The sequence below is a fragment of the Myripristis murdjan genome, chromosome 9 (genome assembly GCF_902150065.1).
Source record: "Myripristis murdjan chromosome 9, fMyrMur1.1, whole genome shotgun sequence".
NCBI lineage: Eukaryota > Metazoa > Chordata > Actinopteri > Holocentriformes > Holocentridae > Myripristis > Myripristis murdjan.
Window position 1 is genome coordinate 33975516 of NC_043988.1, and position 22013 is coordinate 33997528.

The following is a 22013-nucleotide window of genomic DNA, read 5'->3' on the forward strand; positions in this document are numbered from 1 at the left end:
CGCAGCGTTTGAAAAAGAATCCAGAGGCACTGCCACTTTGCTGGTATTTCACTTAAGTAGAAGTTAAAGTGCTGGTGTTAAAATCTGCTCCAGTGACTTAAAATGAAGTGGTAGTCAGAGTTATTGAGTCAGTTTTTAGGAAAGAGAACATTGCTCCATGTGATCTTTTCCATGTGATGTATAAAAGGACGAGGGCACAGAGTTCAAACGAGACTCTTTTTGAAGTGGAAAAATGACAAATGACAAAATAGAGGCGACAAAGTGACGGCGGATTCCTCGTCTCGTCTCTGCTGTCTGACTGGAAACACGGTTTGACGCTTTCTGAGGCTAAATCTGTCCTCTGGAATGGGCGGACTTCACAGCGGAGTCAAGTACAAAGGGCATCAAAAAGCTACAGCAACGTGATCAAATGTAATGAGTTACGTGCTGGCTTTACGACGTTAACAAAAGCGTCACATCCATTGTCGTACCTGTGCTTTCCTGCGTGTTTCCAGCCTCTCAGCTCTGACTGAATCGAGGCGTTAACCCAAATACCAGTCGAGTCGTTATTTGGCTTCCTTTCTGTTGAGTCTTCACTGTTCAGACACGCTGTCGAACCTGTGACAGCTGACAGGTGAATGATGTAACGTTTCCTTTGCTGTCACGGTGACGCTCGCAGGTTTGACTCGAGCGTTCAAGTGCACGCCGCGTGTAGGTCGCGTGCCTCAGGCTGCGGCTTCACACCACCAGTCACTGTGGTGAAGGTGCAGCTGATGTGGCTTCATGCGGCCCACCGCTCTTCACACTGAGGAGGAACCACCTGGTGTGGGGGTCGGGGGGGTCGATGGTGTGGACGGTGACAGTCTGAGCCGCAGTGTGAGCGGAGGTGGGCTGTGGAGCTGGAGAACGTGTCGTCGTCAGAGTGTCACCGTTACTGGAGGCCAGCAGACAGAAGATACTTGGTCAGTTTGTGGATTTGCAGGTTGTGCAACATGCATGTGACTCAACATGTTTAGAGACACTGTGATCATAAAGTCAGACCCTGTCAGCATGTCAGTGTAAGACACAGTATAAGCCAATCAGTTATTGATCAAGATCAAGATCAAGATTTTTATTCGTCACATGCATGAATGTACGGGTACAGCAGCAGTGAAATGCGATTGCAACAACTCCAGCACTATGCAAGTAAAAAAAAAAGAATAGAATAAAATAGATAAAAAATAAAATATGAGATTTTGGAAGTCATTTTGCTTTGTCTTGTAGTATCAGTGGAGCGAGAGGGGGATGACCTGCAGCAGAGGGCTCAGTCCGGTGTTTAATCCGGGCCGCTTCAGTCAGGATTTAGCCTCACATGCTCTCCCAGGTGAGCCAGCGGGGCGCCCCCCACTACTCTGATGTTTACAACAACAGATCCAACAGGCAGCAGCTCTGCAGTCCAGACAAACTGCTGGCCGCTCAACACCGCAGAATCGATTCATGTAAAAACCTACCGTATGAGTTTTCTCATTCTCTGTTGCTTGACTACGTGCTTGACACGACTGTATGCTGTTTACAGTTCCCGTGGCAACGACAGGAACTGCCACAAAGCAGAATGTGGTAATCTTGTTGTGTGCATGCTTACAAGTGTTGGTGAGCAACAAATATATATATATATATTTTTTTTTTTTTCTTTTTTGCTGTGACAGAAAAGGAAAAAAATGTGACTCAGTTCTGGAGTATGAACCAAACTGACAGTACATACAGCAGAATATACAGTTAGCTGTAGAAAAGTCCCCATTCAGAGAGACAGGGGTCTGGTTCTGTGGCCTGAGGGGGGTGAAAAGATGGTGCTGAGTGTGTCAGCTCATTTTAAAATCACAGTGTTTCTGGGTAGACTGTCCTGAAGCGTATACACTCATGTCAAACACAAGATATACGCCGATATCAGTGATCCACTCCGCCAGCAAGACATAGATTTTCCTCACATCTCTCCCTGGCTTCCTCTGTGAGCTTCACCCTGCATTTTCTTTGTGTACATTAGTGACCGAAAAAGCAGACAAATCTATTGAACAGTGCAGCAAAACAAGCTCAATGTAAACCAAAAGCCCTCCAACACTGGCAGCACAGTCCCTCGGTGCAGCGCGCCCTTCGCCAACAAAGTGGCGTCGATTCCCAAGGTCTTGTTTGACCAGCACATTGTTTCGCGGGTCTTTAACCTGCGGCGGCGCGGTGAGAACCTGCGGTCGGAGCGTCCAGGCTCGGCGTTGGGCACAGAGCAGCTTTTGTTGCTTCACCCCGTTCGAACGGAGACGAGAGGAGAGAGACACAACGACAGAAACAGACAGCAGCTGGAATGTGAAGGCCCGACGCCTGGAAAAATACTCAGTTCACACAGTTCCCTCAAATCACCGGCTGCTGCCCCGCGCGTCTGGCCGAACTCGTATAAACACTACTGGTCTCAGATAGGACAGCTCCAAAAGACATATTAAATTAAGCCGGTGTTATTTATAGGGCGCTTTTTACACACTAGATCACCACAAAGGCTGTATTCACCCTGCAGCTTCGACTGCCCCGACGGTGAGTTTTCCCCCTCACGCGACATGGATCTAATGTTTTATTAAGTTGCACATTGCAATTTCAGTATTCACAGCACCGTTACGTGCATCAAAATTGAATCCTGGGGCATCGGACGCTCACGGGACTTCAATTTCAATGCTCAAATCAGAATTAGGCAGCATTGTAATGGCAATAACTAAAATCTTAAATGATTAACTGAGGATTTTGTTATGATTTTGTCAGCGTAAACATGGAGAAAAACAAGAGACAGTGGAAAAACAGTAAAATAGTAAATTTTAATGGTATCTGGTGGGACACCTCAAACCAGTCAAGGCCACACAATGCAACTAAAATGTAAAAATTAAAACAGTTCTCAACTGAAACAAGCTACGAAATATGTTTTTTCCTCTGCATGAGCTTTTTCAACCTCAGATATTGATGAAATTCAAGAACAAATCTGAATTTATGTGAGGTTTTACACAAAAAATGCACATAAAAACAGATAAAAAAGTTATTTGTTATTTGTATCTGTATCACACTCGACAAAAAGGACACTACAGCGGCTGGAAAGCCCCAAAATTCAGGCGTGTTCTTGATTTCAGCCACCCCTTAGAGTTTTAAGGGAGAGACCTGACTGAACGTTACCTGACAGAGCATCTGGAAAGTCCCATAATTCCCCTAAACGTGCCGGGCCTCGGCTGGTGGCTGCTGATAAACTCCCATCCTGCTCTGGTGCAGAGTCAAACTGAAGACGTGGTCCGAATTTCTCCTTCTGTTTATTCTAATATGAAGCAAAAGGCATCACTTTCCCCACTTTAAGCTCAAGCACAGGCGCATGCTGGGCCAGGATTTATTGACAAGATAAATGCACATCCACGGCTTCAAAATACAAGCACCTGCAATTTTCACTAGTTTGAGCTCAGCAAGTAGCTTGGAGGGTAAAAAAAAAAAAAAATAGCAATTATGGGTAAATTCAAAGCAATGAAATGAGCAAAGGCTGTGTTTGGATAGTGTTGTAGATGATTCTGTAGTTTGTAATTTTCACCACAAATGTCTGCCATCACTTGGACAGCAAACCAGTCATCACTTGGGGTCCTCTTATGTTCTGGAAAAATGAGTTTGCCGGTGAAAGTAGTGGGTGAATTCTTGGATGGACTCTGGGATTTACCTTCGTAGCGTCCGTGCACAAGCAGGCCCGTCTGCAGCCCCGACTCCAGTTTCAGGTTTGGCCGGTGTTGGAGGAGAGGAGCGGCAGACGGAGCCGAGGAGACACGGGAGGGTTTGGAGGGATTATGTGGCTCCAGCAGAGGAGGGGCGTCTTTACAACACCGTGTCTGGGAAAGGCTCGATGGTTTTAACTGGTGTGATTTAAAGAAAGGTAGAAGGGTTGCCCCAGAAGACAACATGACCAAAGTAAAATTCAGTCGATGAAGTTTCTCGATCGGCACCGAATCACTGGGCCAGCTGCTGATTTTTCTGATGTAAAAAAAACCCTCACTTTTACTCAGCAAAAACTCCTCAAGCCATTTTAGTTTCAGAAGAAAAGGATGACAGAGTGATGGCGTCAGAGCCGACATTGTTTTTCTCTGTTGCATCAAGTAGGGAAAATTGTGTATGGAGGATTTCAGTGATTATTTCATGTGTAAGACCTGATTAAGACAGACCTGCAGGGGTTGGGAGACGGTTTTTAATTACATGACGTCCCCGCACGGCGTCAGTCCCTTGTAAGCAGGGCAGCAGAAGCCCGACAGCAACGCGGTTTAGGTAAGAAAAGGTGAAAACGGACAATAGGCGAGGGAACTGGGACGCAGCCCAGACTCCGATGACAGATAAGAGGTTTATTCTTACAGTGACGCTCTGTACATGGTGTACATGGATATTAGCGATTGATAATGAATGACAGGGCCGGGGTGTATCGCTAATACGTGTCATAACAGCCCCGTGACCCAGTTTCAGGCAGGACAAGAACAAGATGGCTCTTTACTGGGGCAAATCAAGCTTTAGGGTTAGTTTATATGACAGAAAATACAAACTCTGCTGGATAGATGAAGAAAAAATTCAAGGAGCTGATAAAATTTTTTTACAAAAGTGCTGAGAAACTGAGACATATTAACCAAATAATAGAAACCAAATGACACCAAAAGTGGAGCATGATACATGGATAACAAAATGGTTATAAAACAAGAAGACAGCCTCCGTCAGCGCTGAACAATCCTCCAACTTCTTTTACACCCAAACACATCACTCCTGTCACTTCAATGTCAAGTGAAATAGATTTTTTTTTTTTTCCGACTCCGCAAACATGCCATTAAAATTTGGAATCAAGTCTCTGTCAGTTTCAAAGTTATGGCTACGATAAAACTATAATCATTCAATGGCAGAAATCCCAGATCCAATTCACCCACCAAAATTGAATCGACTGTTCGTCGGTGCGAAGCCGGTCTGGCCGCCAAATTTCATGCAAATCCGGTCGTAGGTTTTTGGGGATATTTAGCTGACGGATAGAGAAGCTGTGGGCTGCGAAAACAGGAGCTGCTTGGCGGAGGGAAGTGAGGGAAATCATCCAAAATCATTTAAAAACAACAGGCAGAGTGAGAGAGGCAGTGAGATCCTGTCTTTTTCTGTTTGTGTTGGTGTGTTAAAGGGATAGTGCACCCATTTTGAAAAAAAAAAGGCATTATTTCACTCCCTTCCAGCTTATATCTATAGGGCTAGCTTCCTCTCATTGTTACTGAGTGCTGGATACTGGCTGGATGCTCCAAATGCTAACCGTTAGCCTCCTGCCATTGAAGTGGACTTCCCCCCGGCTAACAGTCTCAAAAATAACCACCTTACTCCGCTCAAATTATTAAATAAACAAAGTTCGAGTTTTATGATAGGTAGTAGCATTTGCACAGCCTGAATGGGTGTTTAAAAAAAAAAAAAAAGTCAATGCTAGAACTGTTTTCTTGCGCGGTGGAAGCCGTTACTACAGTGGCCGCTTTAAAGGTGTGGGAAATGTGTGTGATGGAAGGAAGCGGAGGAAAACAGGAAGGTAGCTTGCAAAATTTCTCAGCAGCTATCTCTTAATATTCAGGAGAAAGTTGTTATTTTTGTCCTCCAGCATTCATGCATTCATGTGTTTTGATGAGGAAAACAAAACGACAGCAAAGGCGTGCAGAAGTTACCGGATCCTGTTCATAACAGGAAATATACCGTTCATTTGACCAACTCGTAAAGTGACGTCTAACCTCCTGTTGAGCGGATTAAAGTGGGTATTTTTACGAGTGTTAGCCGGGGGGAAGGAGGCTGTCCTACAAAAGAGCTCGGGATGAAGTGAAATAATATCAAAGTTTTTTAAAAGGGTGAATTATCCCTTCAAAAAAGGCTGAAGGATATAGATCAAAGACATTCAGTACAGGTCATTTACCATCCATGGAGTATAAACGGCACACTAATAGTATATTTTTTAAACATGTTGTTGGTGATTTTACCCAGACTGATCCTATCCTATTCTGGGCCCTTCAGCTGCAGCAGGGATTGAACTTGTGCTGGGATGGTGTTTGTGCCTCAGTGTTTGGACCAGGTGAAAGGTATCTGGACATTCGGTTACAGCCCCCCCCCCCCCGCTCTCGCCCGTCCCCTATCTCTCGCTCTTTGCTCCAAGTCCCGATGACCTCCCTGACTCTCGGCGCTCATTGTTAGCCAGGGGAAGTCGCTGGCTTGTGCTCGGCGTTGTAATGGACGCTGGCTATTGTTGGCTTTGTTTAGCTGTTGACTGTTTTCGGGGCCGGCCTCTCTTTCTAGTGGGAGTTTCCCAGCGCCACAATTAGAGCATTGCACCAAGGGGGTCTTTCTATAGGGGCTTTCTTTTTTTTGTTTTTTCCTCAACAGCTGGATGATAGCTATCGAGGCAGGCTTTTTTTTTTTTTTTTCCCTTTTCTTTTGGTGAACTTCGAAATTTGGCGTAAACATAAATGCGATCACGTTCCCAAAACACTGTTGGTTTGTCCTCGGGGTCGGGGTGGACGCGGAGGTGGGGGTTTGGCAGGGAATCAGGGTTTACTTTAGTCGGTGTGTGTTTGTTTTTAGTCTGTTCCTGTGCCAGGTGACTGTTTATACACAAGGCGCACCATCCAAAAAGAAGATGGGAGGGATTTCTTATGTAAGATATAGATCCCTTTTGTTTCAAGGCGAAGAGAAATCGATGTTAGTGTTGAGACTGAACGGGAAGTTGAAGATTTGTGAGGTGCTGGTGTCTCGTTTTCTCTCCCCCGCACATTGTTTTTCTGAACATTCAGGCACTGAAAAGGGAGTTATGTAGAGCAACCCTGTATCTGCGTGTATCACGGTTCATATCACAATCTAAACACACAGCACAAACGCAAAATCCGATTATTTTTTTACTCATTTCTGTACTTTGTTAGCTTTTATTCAGAATTATTCAATGAAGGTCAAATCACTTGTTATTGTTACGATATAAGATGTAAATTCTGACTCACAAACTTATCAGTGTACTGCATGTTTCCTTTGTATGAGCGAGATTGTTGTGTTAACTGTGTGAAATATGCCAATTAACACTACAGAAACAGACTGTTGTTTCTCTGTATCGCGCAATTTCAGTCCCTGCAGCAGAGATTTTTTCATTTTTTAACTTTTAATCTCAGGGAAAGCCCTGTGTGTCACTGATGTGGCTGCTTACACCTTCTCCATTTGTAAATCACATTTCACGTTGCCAGAGCCTTTGAGGAGTCTAATTCATCCCAGATGGGCTTTGTGATAAATTGGGTTAGGGCAAGAAAAAAAAAAAAAAAATCACGTTGCATGCAGCTTGGTGTGTGTAGGCTGGAGATTCTGCACAGAGCGATTCTGTCTGAAAGACTCTGCTTCTGAGAGGAAAAACAATTATTTGAAAGCTGAAGACGTCAGTACTCCATGACCTTCATGATTTTTCAGCTTTTATGGGTTTTTGAACGTGAAGACTGCTATTTTGTGTGCTGATATTCAGGATTTTACATTTTAAATTTATTCCTATCATCATGGAAAAGCCTCTGAAAGGACATTTAGACCATCATGTGACTGTAAAACTCTCAATTCATACTTTGCTTTGCTTTGCAAGGACCTCATGATAGAATACATAGCACAACACATGAGGAACAATATGATCTATATAACAGTTCATTGCAGTGTGCCACAGAATTGACAGAAAGTGTATAAACTGAGATAAAATACCACCTACAACCTGGGTGGAACAGTAAGAAATAGGCCTACAGCATATAAATGGACAAACTGACTCAAAAGAATTTAATTAAAAATTCTACTTTATCAGAAGAGCATCAGCACAATGACCTCACTTCACCTGCATCACTATGAATGATGTGAAAATTAATTCGACAGATGTTTTTTTTTTTTTTTTTTTTTTCATTGCTGTTTGTTCAGTGGTTATTATTATTATTTTTAATAGTATTTCTAGCGGTCACAAAATGCTTTGGCACATGTCTCAGTGTTGACAGACCATGTTAATAATAATAATAATGATCAGAGCTATTATAGTCAGTCATAATCAAATGCAGAGAGTCACACAGACACATTGGGCATTTCCAGTCTAAACCAGCTGCATTAAGATTTGAATTACTGTCCAGTTGGAATTACACTGCACCTTTTGTTGGAGTAATGAGACAGCACGCAGGGCTGCCTGGTCAAATGAAGCTTTTATATCTATCTGCTTTTTTTTTTTTAAAACATGGAAGCATAAACTATTATACAGCTCAGGCCTACACTGCAAAAAGACTACCAAGATTATTTGTCTTATTTCAAGTCAAAAATGTCTTATTACTAGTCAAAATATCTCATTACACTTAAAATAAGACATGATCACCTCAGAAGTAACTTGTTTTTAGACAATTGTCTCTTGTTTCAAGTGAAAATTTGCTTGAAACAAGTGAAAATTTGCTTGTTTCATTGACAAGATTGACAAATTTTGCCAATGAAACAAGCAAATTGTCTAAAAACAGTTTACTTCTGAGGTGATCATGTCTTATTTTAAGTGTAATGAGATATTTTGACTAGAAATAAGACATTTTTGACTTGAAATAAGACAATCTTGATAAGATTTTGCAGTGTAAACAGACCTGAACTCATAGTCCTCTCTGCAGCTACACTATTTGGTTATGATAGAAATATTATAGGTGTACTACAGGCAACAGTGTGTGTGTGTGTTTGTTTGTGTGTGTGTGTGTGTGTCTTGCTTAGTCCACAACCACACGTTTCTGTTTCATAAAGGAGCATGTGGACATGAACGGGCCATTTGATCTATTTTACTGTTGTAATGTAATGCATATGAACGAGGGCTGGGCGATATATTGATATCGATATCAGGATATGAAACTAGATATCTTCAGGGATTTCAGATATTGTAATATCATGGTATGTCTTTTCTTGCTGCATTACAATAAAGAAATGCAATTTTCTGAACTTATTAGACTGTACTAGCTGTTTTATTATTCACCTCTGCCTGCTTGGGTCATCATATCCATATTACTGGTGATTTTTTTTTTTTTAGAAAAATCTTTGTATGTTAATATCCCATGAAAGCTTCAGCAGTCATCCCTTCAATATCGTCATGATATCGATATCAAGGTATTTGGTCAAACAGATCATGATATTTGATTTTGTCCAGATCGCCCTAATGTCTTAAAAAGAAAATGCCTGCTTGAGTCAAACCTCTCGACTCACGGGCTTTGAGGGAGCAGCTCTGATTGACAGCCAGGCTGTTGAAGTTCTTTGTGTTTATTTTCCCTTTCGCCCCTCCTCGCCCTCCTTGCCCTCTTTACATCATCATTCTTCCCTTTATCTGCTCCACATTCCTGAAGCTGAAATGTAGAGCCGGTGTCAGGACGGTGTAGGTGAACGTAGAGCTGATCAGTGTGGAGGAGGACGGCTCTTCTAGGAGTTTTACGACCTCGCGAGCTCACTCGATAACCTCGGTGACACGGCGGCTCTCAGCACGCCTGCGTTCTGCGTCGGCGTTCTGCCTCAACGCCGCAAAGAATACGATTACATCAGATCCAGTTTCTAGGTCTGCTTGGTTTAGTTTTTTTTTTTTTTTTTTTTTTTATTCAGTGGGCTTAAAAACTAAAAAGGTGACAGCCGCTGGTTTACACAAAGTTAATGTTAAAGTTCATCCTCATCCAGACGGTGTTGGATTGTAAACCGTCCGCTCTGCTGTCAAACACAAAGAGTGTGAGTGCTAGATTTGTGTCACCAGGGCTCAGCTCTTGGTGCTGGTGGTGCGTTTTTGTTTTTGTTAAATCATTTTGCTCTGATTGATGATCAGTTCGGGGCTTTCAAACGTCTCCCTGGATCTGGACCCCTACAGTGGACTGTCATTAAACCTCAGAGCCCAGATTGCTTGTGGAGCCTGATAGGACAAGATATTTTGTTTTTTGTTCAGTGTTAAATTATTGTTGTTGAATGCTGAAAAAACAGATTCAAAGCAATGAGACTGAAGTGTCATTTTAAAATATTCACTCATACATTTTTGTGTTTTGTAACAATTTCTTGGGAATTAAGTTACAGTGAAATTAACCCTTTGAAACCTGAGCAGATTCTCTTGATTTCTGTCAAAAAACATCAGAAAAAGGGCGATGAGCAAAAAATGACCTAAACATGAGTTTTAAAAAAAGAAAAGATTACACCCTTATAAAAGGCCAAATTACCTGAAAATTTGCCAAATCAATTTTAAAGATTAAAAGAAAACAGTATTTCTTCTTATTAAAATAATATATCTAAACATCATATCAGTGATGCTGGACTTGAGTCATATTTCTTGGGTTTAAATGCTTTTGAAAGTCATCTGAATGCCTTTCACAAGCATTTACACTAACGCTTGTTTTGCTGAGGACCCGCGGGAATCCCCTCAAGGCCCCCTGGGGGTTCCCAGACCCCACTTTGAAAACCACTGAGTCAAATCTAGTTCTGTTCAAATAAATGCCCTCAAGCTCTTTCAGACAATCCCAGCATGTAACAACATCGCACAAGTATTTCAGTTATTCATCTGACACATAATTGAGGGTGAAAACAAACATTTCAGAAATGTGTTTGCAGATATTTCTCTGAGCCTGGATCCGCTCTGCTGTCACACACAGGAACATGCGGTGGCTGTGGCTTCAAATGGTTTTGTCTCCTACAGTAAAAATGCAGCTTCAGTGGTTTCGTAGCCTTCCAGGAAATAAAAGCTCTGTGTGAACCTCTGAATATTTGTAATTGTTTTGGGGCGTTTTGCATGAACATGGCCAAATTGAAGGACCTTGAATAATATTGCCGTAAAATCGGATCGGTTTGAAAAAAAAAAAAAAAAAGCCTTGGTGCTGAGGAGGCTGCCCTTCTTTGGTAGCTCGTGTCTGTGTGTTTATAGCAAGCTTGGTGAAGATGGAGGTGACTCAGCAGTGAGTCAGGCTGAGGGCATGTGTGACAAACCAAGGGTTAACAGAAAAAGAAAGTGTGTGTGTGTGTGTGTGTCTCATGTAAATTCAGCCTCCTGCCTGCTGCTCCTGGAGCTCAGAGGGAGTTCCTCCTCGTTTTCCCTGGAGCTCCCTGTCATTATTGCAGCCACTTGAGACTCAAAAGGCTCAACAGGCCTGCATGCTGCCTGAACCGCAGAGCGACCACGAGGCAGCTGCTGCACACACACACACACACACACACAGACTTTTCCACTGTTACCAGGAGCTTCCTCTTTCTGTTTGCCCTCGCCGCTCTCATCACAGCACCAGAATTTGTGCTCTACCACCAGAACTGCAGCTCCTTTTCCGCCACAGAGACCGTCCCGGAACCCTTACCGCTGTTCCTGCTGGAGGAACCGGTTCCTTTTTATAACCGGGGGTTGAGTTCCTGCGCCCCAAAATGACCCCCCCCCCCCTCTTGTTTTCTCCAAGTTCCTGCAGACCTTCGGGGTTGAGCTTTAGCGCTGGAACATCCTTAACTGGTTAACCATGTGGCACGAGAAAAAAAAAAAAAAAACAGGAGTGAGTGACTCAACAAATCATCAGAAGATGATTCTATTAAGAGAACGTCCGGCTAGTAATTGAGAGAAAAACACGCCGTGGTTGACCTCCTTTATTTTAAGTGAAAAGCATTTTCCTCTGGCTTTTCTTGTGTCCTCAGTCCTCAATTTGACCAAAACCAATGCAGCGTCTCTGCAGCACACTCATAAACAATAATAATAATAATCATCATCATCATCATCATGACTGCATGGACAGCTTTCACATCCTCCATTTGGAAGAGAATTGCAGGGGCAAAGCAAGACTCGGGACCTCTTTGGTGGAAAAGGAGCATAATGTGAAGATCTAATAATAGTGATACTGCAGCCAAGAAGACAAATCATCAAGCAGTGTCGCAGATTAGTGGTTAGCAAGGCGCTTCACTGAGCTCGTTGTGCTGCCGTATTGTCTTGGACTGCTTCTCAGCAACTTTTCCTCCGAGGTGTTGGCACCGGCTGGGTGTCCGTCGTCGTCTTAGTTCCATCTTTCACTGCTGGCACAAGCTTTGTCGACCAGTTTAGGTGAACCGGGATCCAGTTCAAGACCTGGCGGGCTGTTTGAGGCTGCTGTCGTCTGCTGCAGATACACGGTGCGAATTTGCATGCAGTTAGTTGCGTGTTGTAAATCGAGTTGATATGAGACCGGTTGACACAGCAGTCACTTGCAGCCTGCAGCAAATTCCTTGAGAGTTGCATTGTGTAAGACCGGCCTTCAAAATGAATGCAGCCAACCAACTTCAGGTTTAAAGCTCATCTTACCAAGCTTGTTGCCCTCACACCGAACAACCCCTTCATATACAGAGAGTTCTGAGGTTCTACCATGAAAAAACACTCTTCCCTGCAGCTACTCATGTTGTATCTTTCAGCTTTTTTGTCTTTACACCTCTCAGAGGATCTCACATGTGCCACAGTTGGGGAGTTGGTGATGCAAGTTCTCAGTGAATTGGGCACAGTGTGGATAGGCTCCAGATAAATATTTTGTGGGCAGTAGAAATTAGATTTGCATGTAATTTACATATGCATGGCCATAACGGGGGGGCAGAGACGCTCTCTGGACACGCTGCACACTCACTGTGCACAGTTAAACGGTGAATAGCGTCACATTCTGACTTTTTATTGCTACAGCCCAGGGGGTTTCAAATGTTTTCATGTTCTGGACCGCCAAGTTGACTCTCGTTAAGCCCCTCGTTAGGATGGTTTGGTTTGCCTTCATAACGAAACTGTCCACTTGTGATAACGCCTATTTGTGAAATATGATGTGCAAATAATCAAGGAAGGATCAGCAGGGAAAACTACCAAAGTTACAGGAAAATCACCAGACCTTTAGCCAAAATGTAGCAAGAAAGAAAAAAAAGAAAAGAAAATTATCAGCAAAATAGTTCACAGTGTATTTCAAAAAAAGAAAGTAAAAGAAAAGGCCCAGAAAAGTATCAAGCAAATTACCTGAAAATTACATTTCTTGTGTTTGAATGCCTAAAAGGTGTGTGAAGCATTTCACAGGCATTTAAACTATTCCTCTGTTTTGTTCAGGACCCCTGGAAGCCCCCCATGTGCACAGTGTAACCTGCAAAAAGATTTAGTGAATGTGGACTTTTGTTGTTTTGAATGTGCACATGTAAGATCTCTCACAGCACGGTGTTTGTTGAAAGTATTGAATATACAATCCTTTGCCATCATACTCAACTAGTACCAAAATCTTTAGTTATCATGGCAACAAGAGTCCTCAGTGGAACAACAGGGAGCTGATGAATAGGAGCATTATAGTGAGGATTGACTGTGGAGAGAGAGAGAGAGAGAGAGAGAGAGCCTCTGCCCTTGAGCTCTGCATTTTTCACGGTCTGAAGTGATAGCGGGTCGGCCGCTGTGGTTTGGCTGATAAGCGTCTCCTAACTGTCAAGGCCCGTTACAGAGCTGCAGCTGTGTCTCACCATTATTATCTTGCACAGGATTTACAGCAATCCAGGGGTTTCTCCCTCCCCCCTTATCTCTGTGTCGGTCTTTAAACACTCACACATCGGGGTTACTGAAGGTCAGAGCTGCTTTCAGCCTTTCAATTGCACCGAGTTTGTTTTTCTGCGGTTTGAACCGGAGTGGAAAAGTTCACGTTGTATTATCTTTAGGTTGTTTAGGCTCTCGATACCCAATTAGAAGAGAAGCAGGTTTTGTAAATAAAGGTGATGTGGACTCACACTGGGGCTTTCCGTGCACGAGGAACTGCTGGCTGTCGGATGCAGTTACACCTCTTTATGCGCATCAAACTCTGAGTTTTGGGTGGTTTCCTGGTTGGGATTATGTTCTCGCTTCTAGCAAACCACACCGCCGTTTTGTTGTTGTTGAGGAGTGAGACGTTGTCAGGTGTGTTGGTGGCGTTTTTGGTGCCGCCGCAGTTCACACGGCATCGCTCTTACCTGGACAAAACAATCAATACAAAGGAGTAAACACTACAGTTGAATTAAAATTTGCTCCAAACTTGGTGCACAATCCATTTTCCTGACTTACTTTTTTGTGGTCGCACTGTTTTCCTCAGATTGGAGGTTTGATGTCATTTCATCGCTCTTGTTCGATTCACTCGTGTCTCTTGTCATCTTAATTTATTTTCCCTCTTTTGCAATGGGATGTTTTACAGCCCTGGCAGTGTTTCTTTACCCTGTCCATGCAGGTTGTACTTCTTATCCATGTATATATATTTTTTTTTTCTCATTTGTCGGCATCATGACCAAAGCACCAAACCCAAACCCTCAGCCCTGTAGTGCATGACTCTACTGTATCACTCAGGGTTGAAATTCACAGCCATCCTCGTATGTGTGCCATCGCCATGGAAACTAATCACAACACGGGGGACCTGGCGATGATTGAGAGTTTGCTGAACAGATCATGACCGAAAGCAGGCCGTAAAGCGGGGCGGCACATTAGGCCTTGGAAATGGACTCTGATGACTAACGCTCCCAGGACACACAATCAGGGCCGTGACGGATGACTGAGGCACGCCAGATCACATACCAGTCCTTCATCAAGGCCTCCACTTAATGACTCACATCGCTGTAGCTTTGCTATTTAGGTTAAACACACGCGGTAGGCGTGGGGCTGAGGCTTCAAATTCAATATTTGTTCTGTAATACGTGCTGAATGGAAGCACGTGGGCTGATGTGTCGAGGTGGTTTCTGCGACACGCTCGGAGACCTACGAGCCAAAATGAGACTAAGATGAACCAGATCACATGAACGCTGCGCCACCAAGTTGTACAAAATGCTTGACAGAATTTAAATACGCTTCTGGTGCTTCTTTAGACACAGTCAGTAGATGTAGTGCCTGGCTGATGGAGCAACAACACAGGATCCTCTTTAGATAGATAGATAGATAGATAGATAGATATACTTTATTGATCCCAACCAGGGAAATTCTGGTGTTCCAGCAGCAACAGTAGAAACATATAATAAAGTTAAATAAAATAGAATAAAAGCTAAATATATACAATAAAGACTATAAAGGCTAAAAAACTAAAAAAAATATACAATAAGGGCTAACCTAAGAAAAAGAGATATGAGATGTGAAATATACAGATGGTAATGAATATGAAATGAAATATACAGATGGAACTGAAGTATATACATGATTGTATAGATAAGGAGAGTTAGCATGAAACCACGAGAACCAAGAACCAAGTGGCAGAACCCGACGCCCGGTACTGGGATTCAGGAACTAACCGACTTGATTCGGCCTCTTAAGGAATCATCACTTCCCCTCCTGTCTGAAAAACAGTGTGAATGTATATTAACCTAGGATGTAATATATAGATAATAAATAATAAATAAACAGTTAAGGTGCTGGGTAATTTTAGCTCAAATTTGAAGTCAGCTTGAGGTGCTGTTTTTCCCAAAATGAAAGTGCAGTTATTTAGAATAAAGCAGCACATCTTGTGCACAGCTTGTGTGTTCCTTTCTAAGGTGGTTATGACGGCAATGAGAAGCCGTGTCCATATTTTGTCTGTTTTGTCTGTTTTGAGTGAGACATTCTGACTCTTGCTTTCAAAAAAGAAATAAATACAAGCTGAAAGAACGAGCAGCTAAGGGCATGATATGTCTGAAGACGTTTTTAGTGCGCGGTGAATTTATTTATGCACGTTTTGGAATGCTTTATTTGCGCGAGCGATCTGTTTTTCCAGCTCGAATCGGCTTACACTCGATTTCTTCACTACAAATCACGACGAAAAATGAGACCGCTTGAGTTCCCAACTGGAGGAATCCTGCATTTTTGAGCTTTTTAGTACCTCCTGTTGTCTTGGCATTAACAGCAGAACTAAAAAACAGCACAGTGCCGGCCCAAAAATGCACACACACACACACACACACAGAGACACACAGAGTCAAAAACTCTTCATTTGTACTTATAATACTTTGTGTTACAGAAACTTAGTCACTTTTTACTGCGCGGTCTTCATCCCCAAGAGGATCTGATCAGGAAAAATCCAGTTTTCTTCTCCTCTGTCAGTCTGTTGAAAGTTACAGGAGCCGCTTTGCCAACTCGCTGGCCGGGAGCTTTGTGTTAAAATGTACCGATTAGGCTCCATTGTGCAACATCCAAGAGATTATTTTCAGCTGAACTAATGAAGGATACACGACTTGTACAACATCGGTGACTGTTCTCGACCGCCGTGATGAAAGATCGACATCTTTCCATTCTAGCGCCGTCGGTTCGCCCCTTTGTTTTTTATGTTAATGAGGAAAAGCAACAACAACAAAAACAAGAACAAACGCTGGCACGGTGAAGGATCGCGGCCCGCGGAGCTCTCATTGAATCAACACGCGGCTCGTGTTAATGCCCTGTTTGCTGTGGACGGGCTCCGGCTCGCATTGTCGTGCCAGTCATCCAGTAAGCTCTGTTTAGTGACAGAGCTTTTGTGTGTTTGTGCACGGCCGCGCACGTGCGCTCATCACGTACGACTCAGAGAGAGACGGACCGGAGAGAGGAGACTCTGTCGCTCTCTCTGCGGATGCCGGCTCTCACAGACGCTCATAATTGAAGGTTGTCGATCCAAAATTAAACGTCCGCCATTTTTAGCCGGAGTCGCCACATGGTGAGGATGGCATCGTTTCTCGGTGTCAAGCCGGTTTCAGCTCCCTCGAATCTGCTCACATTTGGCTTTTGAAGAGCTTCGTTCCAGAATGGGGGGAAACAAAAGTGATGCCTTTCCTCACAAAATTAGAAGAGATTGCATTATCTCTGAAAAGATCTGGCTGTCGTGACAAAATGACTGCACTTTTACGGCACTGTAATGAAAAAATTGTGAATAATAAAGTTTAAATATTCTGCAGAAAGTGACTATCAGGTGAACTTATGAGATAATCCAGTCTGGATCTAAGGAATACTTAATGGTGAGGTTCATGTGATGTTGCATGGGCCGGGATGATATGTTTAACTTAGATTTATTCGTCACACGCATGAATGTACAGGTACAGCAGCAGTGAAATGTAATTGCGACAACTCCAGCACTGTGCAAGTAAAAAATAAAAAATAAAAATAATAATAATAATAATAACGATAGTAATAATAAAAAAAACAATAAATAAAATAAAATAAAATAAAAATAAAAATAAAATAGAAAGAATATATGACATGATTCTTCTAAATTCTTTCATGATGATTCTTAAATATTGCAATTCTACGGGTACTGCAATTCGATATTACAATTTATTACAATTGCATTTATCCTCTAGTTTGTGAGTGAAAAGTCCCATTAAGCTGTGACAGTCCTAAAGGTCACAATAGGTTTATGCACTGATGTCAAGTTTCATAAAAATGGTCTCACTACAATGAAATGGCTCCTATGGGGGCTAACATCATCACACATGAAAATTGCGATACTTAAGTGAATGATTGAATGAATGATTTTTTTTTTTCCCTCACCCTAAATGTTGTAATTCCACCAAGTTTGATCAACTCTTCATTTCCTCTGTCTCGCAGAGCTCGACGCAGGAGATCGGCGAGGAGGCCGAGGAGGGCGCCATCTTCACCATCACGCTGAGGAAGGTGCAGCTCCACCAGTCGGCCAGTAAGGGGCAGCGATGGCTGGGCGTGGACACGGACTCGGCCCTGAGCCTCTACGAGACCTGCAAGGTGCGGACCATCAAGGCCGGCACGCTGGAGAGGCTGGTGGAGTACATGGTGACGGCGTTCAGGGGCAAAGACTCCACCTACGTCACCATCTTCCTCTGCACCTACCGCTCCTTCGCCACCACCAAGCAGGTGCTGGATCTCCTGCTCAACAGGTACGCCGGCGACCTGCTGCACCTCCTCACTGCGAGCCGAGCGTCTGATCTGAGCATCTGCAGGGCTCCTCAGTCAGGCAAACGGGAATCATGTGCCCTTTGGAGACAGTTAGACTAAAAGAAAATACATTTAAATTCATCTCCATTTTAAATAAACATCCTGTGTAGAATATGACCGGCAACCTTTAAAAAGCATCCAAAGCACTCTGTTGATATTTTCTATTTTCTATTTTTCTAAGCCTCTGATTGGACCTTTGCAGTGGTCCGCTGTAGATTCATTGGCTGCTTGTTTGATTTTATTTGACTCATTTTAAAAAGCAACCATCAGCTGGGCCAGGGCTGAGGCTGCTGACATAAAAAAAAAGACAGGGTGACACAATAAAGCCATCAGGCTGTTTATGGATAACATGTTATGATGAAGAAATTCATTATTTAATCTATCAAATGTTAAAAATCACAACAAATGCTCATCTGAAGTCGGCAGAGCAAACTGCCTCTTTTGTCTGACCAACAGCCCCAAAAAAAAAAATCATTTTATAGGGATATGAATAGGAACAAAAATAATCTAATCAGTCATAATCAATAACCTGTAAATGTCAGAAAAAAATATGCAAAAGGAGAACTTTAATAACAACGTTTTGGTACGTAGACCTTCATCAGGTTATCTTACCAAACAATGAGAGACAAACAATGAGGGAGATATTTTTTTATCTTAAATATATATTTTGTCATTTTTCTTTTCCTTTTTTTCTTTACATTTTTTATTTTTATTTTCATTTTATTATTATTATTTTATAATTTTTTTTATTTATTATTTATTTTTTTTATTTTTTTTTTCCCCTCAGACATTGGCCGCCTGTATCCGTCCAGGTGCTTTAAATTTAGCTCTGATGATGTTAGATTATGGTGGAACCTGATTTGTGGGTGTGGGTTTACCTACCTATTTAGGACTGTCTCTCTCATTGTTTGGTAAGATAACCTGATGAAGGTCTACGTACCGAAACGTTGTTATTAAAGTTCTCCTTTTGCAAATGATGCGAGCGGTGTGCGGGAGTTTTTTTTGTTCTGAATATTGCCGGTCTCCGGTTTTCTCCTACGCACCTGCCGACCTACAGGTGTGCAAAAGGCTCACTTAGAGAAAAAAATATGCAAAATTAGTATCACTGTACCAGCGTCAGCCCTGATCATCATTTCATCAGCGGTGTTCAGTGAAAAATCAAACTGCTGCACGTGCAAAAGGCTTCAGCCTAAAGCTACCAGAGGAAGATTTCAGCATTGAGAGCTGAGCTTCCTTACAATAATCGATTAATGGATCAACTAATCAATTTATCATCTGCTTGTGTCAACACTAATCTGCAGCTAGAAATCCTTTGCTGCTTTGGTATTTCCCTTCGTGACATGACATCATTTAAGCGAGTGTGCAAGCGCTAATGAGGTTCACATCAATAGAAAACAAACAGAGGGAGGCTGAGATGATTTCTCCCTGTTGTCTCTGAAACAAAAGGTTCAAGTGGAGGGCCGGGAGGCTCTCAGTGGCACCTTCTCGTCCGTGTTGCTCTTGCCAAGCAGAGCCATTGTTCACGAAGCGAACTCACATCACCAGGGAGGCGAGGAGGCACATAAATCGGAGTGTCTGCTGACGGCCAGTGTCGGCCACGGCCAGCTTTTCTTGGCCCGCGAGCTTGTTGACGCCAACTGTCGGCCAAACGCTGCTCCAGTCTGGCCATAGGTGTTTGGTAAGGCTGCTCCAACCAAACAAAATGGAGGAGAGGAGTAAAATGGTGAAAGATGCCGGTCAGTTTTGGGACTCATGAAAAAAAAAAGAAATATCTACCATCTGGAGAAAGAGACACTTACAAGACAACTGAGAACAAAAAATGAAAGGAAATCTTTTTTTTTTTTCCAAAGACAGTACACTGCAAAAAGTCAAAATCTTACCAAGATTATTTGTCTTATTTCAAGTAAAAATGTCTTATTTCTAGTCAAAATATCTCATTACACTTAAAATAAGACATGATCAGCTCAGAAATTACTTGTTTTTAGACAATTTTCACTTGTTTCAAGTGAAAATCTACTTGAAACGAGTGAAAATTAGCTTGAAACAAGAAACAAATTTTGCCAATGGAACAAGCAAATTTTTACTTGTGAGTGAACAAGTAAAAATGTCCTTGTTTCATTGGCAAAATTTGTTTCTAATGAGATATTTTGACTAGAAATAAGACATTTTTACTTGAAATAAGACAAATAATCTTGGTAAGATTTTGAGTTTTTGCAGTGTAAAGAACCTGCAGGTTTAAACAGAGCTGCTCAGATAGATCCTCTTTCTTTCAAGCGTGTTAAATATCATATTTCAGCAAAAGACAAAATGTTTCAACATGTATACACTGTGTCTGAGTCCACGTTCGTCATTTCCACAACACGCTCAACTCTTAACTTTGTATTTTATTTCTTTTTATCTCGTAGATACGCCAAGCTCCAAAATCTGCCTGCCACCTCTGCACACCGAGTGTCCCAGGACGACTGCACGGAGCTGAGAAAGTAAGCCTGCCACGACTTAGAGTGTCAGACCGGCCACATTAATCTGAACACACACACACACACACACACACCGCTGAGCCACGTCCCATTCATCTCCGGGTTAAAGAGAAACCCGGACAGCTCGGAGATTTAGCTGGTTATTTGTCTCGGGCAGACAGCTGTCAGGCTGGGAAAGTTTCTGCGGTGATAAAACACAGTTCATGAACTGATAACACACTCGCAGCCGTCCCTGCTCCCGACCTGCAGGTTCACCACAGCAGCTTGTTAGCACTGTGAGCATTTCTCCTCTAAACCAGGGGGAACAGAAAGCTAAAGTTTGTCAGCGTGGTCCTTTAATATTTCCTTTTATTATTTTTTAAATGGCTTGTTAGTGAGTCATGTTATATGCTTTACAGTTGTCCCTCGCTATAACGCGGTTCACCTTTCGCGGCCTCGCAGTTTCGTGGATTTTTTTTTTGTGCAATTTTGCATGCTTTTTTTTTTTTTTTTTTTTTTACAGCGCATTGTGTTCTGCATCCTTATTTTTCTACAAAGGTTTGAACTTTGAGAGTTTAAACAAGAGAGAAAAGTGAGAAAATGTTAATGCCTGTCTGAGAAAAGTGTATAAAGTGTGTAGTGAGGGGTTTCACAGCCTTAAAACATCTAGAATAATTGTAAAAAATAAAGCTGACTACTTCGCGGATTTCGCCTATTGCGGGTTATTTTTGGAACGTAACTCCCGCGATAAACGAGGGACCACTGTATTGCAATTTTTGTTTTTTTGGATTCTCCTCTAGTTTGCTTTTGTAAAGTTTCGTGAGGCGGTGATTCTCCTAGAGGTCACTGGAGGTCATTTTAGCAGTGATGTCAGGTTCCAAAAACCACCACCCAAACTGCATGGGATTAGCAGAAGGTGGGCGTGTCTGCAAAGGGGAGAGCCGTGGCTGCCCAGAGAACCCATTTTCATTCACACATCTGGAGGTCAAAAGTCAGATTTCCCCTTGCTAAAATTTACCTTTAATTTATGCTTGGTGCCGATGGATTCCTGAGGTCATCTGGTTTCACTTCAGTACAAAAAAATGAAAGAATCACAAGAGTTCATTGAATCATTTTTCCCCCACACCCCTACTAAACACACATGCAGCGTTTCTTGCGTCTGACGTTGTTGGCTTGCGTCCCGCAGCACCGTGTCGTCCATCCTGGGCGCGTGGCTGGACCAGTACTCGGAGGACTTCTGGAGCCCTCCAGACTACGGCTGCCTGCACCAGCTGCTGTCCTACCTGCACCTCCACTTTCCCGGCTCGGACCTGGAGCGCCGCGCGCGCAACCTGCTGGCCCACTTCCACCGCCGACAGCAGTGTGAGCCTGATCCTGATGGTATGAAGGCAGGACAGAGAGGCGCTGCTTAACTCGCTTAAAGTGAACATGCAGCTGTGGCATGATCGCAGCTGGTTACTTCCATGCAGCCGGGTGGCAAGAAAAGGAAAATAATTATGATCATTAGATATTTTGAAGGTGTAGAAAATGTGTTTTGTGATGCATGTGCAGTGTGACCACAAATCTTATGTAGCTGTAGATATTCTGTACAGTTTGTATTTATAAAGAGCAGATTTCTCATCCGTTTCCATGCCGTTCAGTGTGCATCACACCGAGCATCGAGCCACAATCTTCAGTTCCAAACGGGAGAAATAAAG

General features: G+C 42.8%; 1 protein-coding gene across 4 annotated transcripts in view; it reads left to right on the forward strand.

The window, feature by feature from the left end:
* Positions 1–22013, forward strand: part of ralgds (ral guanine nucleotide dissociation stimulator) — a 70327-nt gene that overhangs the window by 28610 nt on the left and 19704 nt on the right. For 3 of the 4 annotated variants that reach the window (XM_030060715.1, XM_030060712.1, XM_030060713.1), the window contains exons 2-4: positions 17498–17802; positions 20266–20340; positions 21503–21696. In XM_030060715.1, coding sequence (XP_029916575.1) covers positions 17498–17802; positions 20266–20340; positions 21503–21696 — 574 coding nt within the window. The remainder of the gene's footprint in view (positions 1–17497; positions 17803–20265; positions 20341–21502; positions 21697–22013) is intronic. The other variant, XM_030060714.1, reaches the window with a different exon arrangement.